General features: G+C 39.2%; 2 protein-coding genes across 2 annotated transcripts; one reads left to right on the top strand and one right to left on the bottom strand.

Moving 5' to 3' along the window:
- Positions 1-388: 388 nt before the first annotated feature.
- LOC109252122 (bromodomain-containing protein 8-like) lies at positions 389-5,873 on the bottom strand. The gene is made up of 4 exons (XM_019424294.2): positions 5,123-5,873; positions 4,956-5,024; positions 1,343-1,520; positions 389-773 (listed from the first exon to the last, which is right to left on the bottom strand). Exons 1-4 carry the CDS (start codon positions 5,137-5,139, stop codon positions 723-725), a joined length of 315 nt encoding a protein of 104 aa, XP_019279839.1. The 5' UTR covers positions 5,140-5,873; the 3' UTR covers positions 389-722.
- Positions 5,874-6,564: 691 nt separating this feature from the next.
- LOC109252121 (transcription initiation factor IIA subunit 2) lies at positions 6,565-7,046 on the top strand. The gene has a single exon (XM_019424293.2). It carries the CDS (start codon positions 6,675-6,677, stop codon positions 7,002-7,004), a length of 330 nt encoding a protein of 109 aa, XP_019279838.1. The 5' UTR covers positions 6,565-6,674; the 3' UTR covers positions 7,005-7,046.
- Positions 7,047-7,083: the final 37 nt, after the last annotated feature.

The raw sequence follows: 7,083 nt of genomic DNA, 5'->3' as shown, positions 1-7,083 counted from the left end.
GCTTTTTATCTTCATGAGGTCCCAATAGTTCATTTTTGCTTTTAATTCCCTTGCCTTTGGGGATGTGTCAAGTAAGAACTTGCTGTGGCTGGTTTCTTTTATCCAACAGAGGATGCCAGCCTACAGGCATCTTTATTCCCCCTTGGGAATCTTAAGAGCACTAGATGTTTTCTAACATTTTCATCTTATTTCACCCTTCTAGCCATTTGAAGGACGCTTCAATTATCTCAACTTTATAAATACGGAGACAAATCACAGACACTCTCGCTTCATCCTACACCATCCCACTGCAGACAGTATATGTAAGAAACCCAAATCAAGTACCTTACTCATTCCACCAGATACTGTCCTTTAATACCAGATTCTGTAATCATTAAAAAGCAATCTATAACTTGTGAAATAACATTTATTTACAGAGCAGTTATAAGACATTTAATTTAGTTACATCTAAATCAAGCCTATGGAACAAAGCTGTGGGCAACATTTATGGCTTAGCCCCAAATCTCAGCTTTCCCTGTTTCATGTTATGTCCACAGGCACCTTTGACTCCTTGGTTGTGAATTAAGGCATTTTTCTTATTAGAAAAGACAACAGAGAACTGGTAAACAAGTACTGGGATCTTCTGTAACTATCAGTAAGAGGTCCCAAATCCAGAAAAGGTCAGGATAGCAGTTCCTGGTTAACAAAAGAGGTTTTCCAACATCCACAGGCTTGGCTGGTTCTCATTCCATACTATTTAAGTCTCTTCTTTTGTCTAACCAAACACTCAGCACCTACAAAGACAAGGTAATAGCAAGTTATGAATCTTAAAAATTACAGAGATTTGACTGTAATTTTATTTCTTTTTCTGCAGTAAGATCTGACTATGCTTTTTTTCTTTAAAGTATGGTCTTACCCAGAAAAGAAACTCTCTGTCCTCTTTTGGCTACCATGTCTTACCCCTATAGATGAGACAGTGTGAACATACATTAATATCAATAGGTAGAGCAACCAAAAAATGGAGTGACTCCAGTCTTTGGTTTGCATGGTTAGCCCTCTGATTTGAGGTTCTGGAAGTAGGAGCTCCTGTTACTTCTGTATTCCCAACTCTCTTGAGACTTCTTCAGTGCTGCCTGTATTCCTATACTACTTTACTTCATTATTCTATTAAAGCTGGTCCTACAGAGGTTTAGGGTTTTCCAAAGCAGTAGGTACGACGTTAGTACCTCAGGGATTTTAGTCACCCTTAAACATAAACTCTGAGAACACAGGTCATTTTAACATCACTCTTATTCTCAGACTTACTAAAATCAGATTCCAGAGCCTGTACTCCTTCTTCTTATAGCTCTCTTACATACACTACCTGAATCTGCTCCAAGACTTCTCGTTGCATCTCCACAGCCATATGGTACACATGATGATCAGAGTCATTGTACATCACAGCATTTTGGAACATCAGCATCAGGTCTCTCTGGAACTGAGCCATGGTACGAATCCGTCCCTTAGACAGATTCCTTTTCAGGCTAGTTAAGTCCATGGGTCTACAGGTGGCCAAGAAAAACGAGAGAAAATCAAATTTTCATGGTGAATATGTGGGACCTAACATGCTCTCATGGAAAACCAGCTCTCCAAGTAGTAAATGAAAATAGCAAATAAAACAGTAGCAAAGATAACAATACCCATCAGATAATAAAATGCCAACAGCAGCTAACATTTGACTTCTTACAATAGGCCAAGAGGTGTGCTAGGTACTTTCTACATTAACTCACTTATCCTCTCAATAAACCTATAAGCTGTCGCCTTATTATCACCAATTGGCAAAGAGGAAACACATCTACAGAGGCTAAATACTTGCTCAAAGTCACATAGCTTGGATTCCAATTCAGAGGCAGCCTGACTCCAGAGCCCACAAGCCCAGCTACTATACTCTTACTACTGCAGGAGGAATGCTAGCCCCAGGTACCAAAGTTGTAAAGAGCTCCAATGAGTCACTCCCATCGTACTGACTGACTGTTTACAATGTGTAGTCATATACTTGTTTAATCTACTTCTCTTACTACATAATCAAAAGTTAAAAATGTCCTTCTCCTTGTGTGGAGATAAAGAATGTGAATCAAGTCAATGTTTACCTAAATAATTATTTAATGAGACACAAAAAGTGGGTATATAAGAGAAGACACAGCAGTGTACAAAGAGGACTGAACTAGAAGTTAAGAATCGGGTTTAGCAATCCCTATCAAAATAAGACTAGCATTCTTCACAGAGCTAGAACAAACAATCCTAAAATTTGTATGGAACCAGAAAAGACCCCGAACAGCCAAAGCAATCTTGAAAAAGAAAACCAAAGCTGGAGGCATCACAATCCTGGTCTTCAAGTTCTTATTACAAAGCTGTAATCATCAAGACAGTATGATACTGGCACAAAAACAGACACGCAGATCAATGGAACAGAATGGAGAACCGAGAAATGGACCCACAAACATATGGCCAACTAACCTTTGACAAAGCAGGAAAGAATATCCGATGGAATAGAGACAGTCTCTTCAGCAAATGGTGCTGGGAAAAGTGGACAGCAACAAGCAGAAAAATGAACCTGGACCACTTTCTTACACCATACACGAAAATAAACTCAAAATGGATGAAAGACATAAACATAGACAGGAAGCCATCAAAACCCTGGAGGAGAAAGCAGGCAAAAACCTCTTTGACCTCGGCTGCAGCAACTTCTTACTCAACCCATCTCTGGAGGCAAGGGAAACAAAAGCAAAAATGAATGACTGGGACCTCATCAAAATAAAGCTTCTGCACAGTGAAGGAAACAATCAGCAAAACTAAAAGACAACAGACAGAATGGGAGAAGATATTTGCAAATGACATTATCAGATAAAAAGTTAGTATCCAAAATCTATAAACAACTTACTAAATGCAACACCCAAAAAAACAAATAATCCAGTGAATGGGCAAAAGACATGAATAGATACTTCTCCAATGAAGATATCCAGATGGCTGACACATAAAAAAATATTCAACATCACTCATCATCAGGGAAATATAAATCAAAACCACAGTGAGATACCACCTTACACCTGTCAAACTGACTAACATTAACAACTCAGGCAACAACAGATGTTGGCAAGGATGCAGAGAAAGAGGATCTCTTTTGCACTGCTGGTGGGAATGCAAACTGGTGCAGCCACTCTGGAAAACAGTATGAAGCTTCCTCAAAAAATTAAAAACAAAACTACCCTACGGCCCCAGCAGCTGTACTACTAGGTATTACTCAAGGGATACAGGTATGCTGTTTCAAAGGGCCACATGCACCCCAATGTTTATAGCAACACTATCAGCAATAGCCGAAGTGTGGAAATAATCCAAATGTTCATCAATGGATGAATGGATAAGGAAGATGTGGTATATATATACAATGGAGTATTACTCGGCAATCAAAAAGAATGAAATCTTGCCATTTGCAACTATGTAGATGGAATAGAGGGTATTATGCTAAGTGAAATTAGTCACAGAAAGAATATACGACTTCACTCATATGAGGAATTTAAGATACAAAACAGATGGAACATAAGGGAAGGGAAGCAAAAAGAATATAAAAACAGGGGAGGGACAAAACATAAGAGACTCTTAAACATAGAGAACAAACAGAGGGTTGCTGGAGGAATTGTGGGAGGGGGGAAGGGCTAAATGGGTAAGGGGCATTAAGAAATGTACTCCTGAAATCATTGTTGCACTATATGCTAACTAACTTGGGTGTAACTTAAAAAAAAAAAAAAAAAAGAATCTGGCTTAGATCTAGTTCTGCTATTCACTGTTGATCACTCCCAAGTCATGAGCACCTCTGAGCCTTACTTTCCTTATCTAGAGAACGAAGTAGTCCGTCTCCAAACGTCCTTTCCTGATCTTTTACACTATTTATACACTAGTTTATGACAGCATTTTAGGTGAACTATGCTATAAAAATCCAAAATAGTGCTATCAACCAATGTGTGTAAATAAACATTTGGAGTAGCATCTTTGCCTTAGCATACCTACAACTGCTTGAATGAATATAGCATTCTTTTCAAAGTTTCATTCCAGGGGCGCCTGGGTAGCTCAATCAGTTAAGCATCCAAATCTTGATTTCGGCTCAGGTCAGGATCCCACAATACATGAGATCAAGCCTCACACTGGGCTTTGTGCTGACAGTACAGATCCTGCTTGAGATTCTCTCTCTCTCTGCCCCCCAACTCAAAATAAATAAATAAACTTAAAAAAAAAAAATTTAAAGTTTTGTTCCAAAAGAGCAGTATCAAACAGTATCAAAGACTAATATAAGATGAATGGATATTACTTAAAAATCAATGCTGAAAAAGAAAACAGCCTATTATTTACCCTTTGTTCCCTGCATTCCTTCCCAAATGAAGACCAAACTTACCGTAACTTTACAAACTTGTTCAGCTGTAAAATATATCTTGAGTTTATAAGTAATGTAAATGAAATAAAGAAGTAATCAGAGTGCCTGGCTGACTCAGTTGGCAGAACATACATCTCTTGATCTCGGGGATGTAAGTTCAAGCCCAATGGTGGGTGTAGAGATTACTTAAAAATAAAATCTTTATGGGCTGCCTGGGTGGCTCAGTTGGTTAAGTGTCTGACTTCAGCTCAGGTCATGATCTGGCAGTTCATGGGTTTGAGCCCAGTGTTGGGTTGTGTGCTGACAGCTCAGAGCCTGGAGCCTGCTTCAGATTCTGTGTCTCCTGCTCTCCCTGCCCCTCCCCAACTCATATTCTCTCTCTCTCTCTCTCTCTCTCTCTCTCAAAAAAATAAACCATTAAAAAATATATTTAAAAAGTAAAATCTTTAAAAAAAGAAAGAGAGAGAGAGAAAGAGAGAGGAAGGAAGGGAGGAACTAATAAATGGGAAATAAAAGTATGAAAAGACAGATATAAAAGCAACCAACCTTTTTCGACCCCTTTTTCACTGACCTTTTCACCACATCCTTGTATCCCGGGGCCTGCCTTTCTGATACAGGCTTCAGAAAAGGACTGCTGAACCTGTTAAGGGACAAACTCTGACAGGATGAAGAAACCCTGGAAAGTCACTCTAAATGAGAAGAGTGGCTGTGAATGCCAAGAGTGGTGTGGAGACCTACCTGTGACTGGCAATCATCTTCCAGACTGGCAAGAGAGTCTTCTTAAATAGCAAGTGATCCTGAACAGGGTCACTCTGACCTAGATCAGACCTATGGGATAAAACAGGACAGAAAGGAAACAGTAACTTCACAAATGGTATTCTGTCTCTCCCAGGTGGGTAATGAGATTTTCTTAATACATAGCACTTCTAGTTAATATCTGAAGGGAGTAACACCATAGGAGTAAAAACATATTTAATGCTTCCATAAGAGACCCCAAACTCTATAAATATTCTCTTAATAATCACTATTAACCAAAAGTAATATCAAGTTTTATATTTCAAGTTAAGAGAAGCTGCTTTAGTATTTTTGAAAGAAGAGTTTGAGTATTAGACTTGAGGGGCAACTTGACTGAGCCAGGTTTCCTGAATAAATAAAGATAGTAATTAGAGAGAAAAGTTATTTATGAAAGAGATTCTCAATGTTGATGAAACAGTTTTTTTTTAAGTAGGCTCTACACCCAATGTGGGGCTCAAACTCACGACCCCAAGATCAAGAGTTGCATACTCTACTGAGCCAGCCAGGCACCTGGAACAGATTTGTTTTATAAGAGGAAAACATACAGACTTCTATTTGTACAATAAAATTATATTTAAATCTACTTCTAGTGTTTTGCAATTCTAATTTCCTTTAATTTATAAAAGTAATCCATGTTCATGGTAACAAATTCAAATAGGCATAAATAGGGACGCCTGGGTGACTCAGTCGGTTAAGCGTCTGACTTCGGCTCAGGTCATGATCTCACAGTTCCTGAGTTCGAGCCCCGCGTCGGGCTCTGTGCTGACACTCAGAGCCTGGAGCCTGCTTCACATTCTATGTCTCCCTCTCTCTCTGCCCCTTCCCTGCTCATGCTGTGTCTCTCTGTCTCAAAAATAAATAAACACTAAAAAAAAAAAAAAAAGAACAGGCATAAATAAAAGTCTGAATCTTAACAACCTTGGATAAAAATCCATACTTACGACTTTGAGGAGGTAGCACGGCTGAAAAGGATATCCACCAAAGGAGTCTCCTGAATGCTGAAGTCATCATCACACTCACCTGAACAGGGCTGGTCTTCCAACTCTGACACATACCCTTCACCCTTGTCCTCCTCTTTGGATTCTTGCTGAACCTTCCCCTGAGAATGCCGGGCAACAAAGGAAACTTTACAAAGAGATTTACTATCTGCAAGGTAATTCTACCTGTACGGGGTAAATGAAATCTGACCTTAAGATGAGAAGGGTCAATTATATAAAGCTATAAAAGAAATCAGAGAAAGGTGACTTAACTAGACCTACATCAATGATTTCTTGCTAACAATATGTCTGGAGAACTGTGATTCCATACCCCAAGAAAAAAAATGAAAAAGCAATATACTAATTGCTAGATGGATGCTGTATTCTTTTAAAACTGTCAGCATGAGCTGCTGGGCTGCTGGCTGCTCCGCTTCTGTCCGCTCCGCGGCGGGAAGCGCCTTCCCCACAGGACATCAATGCAAGCCTGAATAAGAAAAACAGTTTCTTCCTCCTAAGCCATGGCATATCAGTTATACAGAAATACCACTTTGGGAAACAGTCTTCAGGAGAGCCTGGATGAGCTCATACAGTCTCAACAGATCACCCCCCAACTTGCTCTCCAAGTTCTCCTTCAGTTTGATAAGGCTATAAATTCAGCATTGGCCCAGAGGGTCAGGAACAGAGTCAACTTCAGGGGCTCTCTAAATACGTACAGATTCTGCGATAATGTGTGGACTTTTGTATTGAATGATGTTGAATTCAGAGAGGTGACAGAACTTATTAAAGTGGATAAAGTGAAAATTGTAGCCTGTGATGGTAAAAATACTGGCTCCAATACTACAGAATGAATGGGGAAAAAAATGGCTTTTTTATGCCATCTTCTGTTATTATTCATCGCTTTTTTGAGGAGAAGCATAGAAGAGACTT

The sequence above is a fragment of the Panthera pardus genome, unplaced genomic scaffold (genome assembly GCF_024362965.1).
Source record: "Panthera pardus isolate Hobbes unplaced genomic scaffold, ASM2436296v1 HiC_scaffold_2, whole genome shotgun sequence".
Taxonomy (NCBI): domain Eukaryota; kingdom Metazoa; phylum Chordata; class Mammalia; order Carnivora; family Felidae; genus Panthera; species Panthera pardus.
Note: the sequence above shows the minus strand (reverse complement) of the source record. Positions and strands in the feature narration are given on the sequence as shown.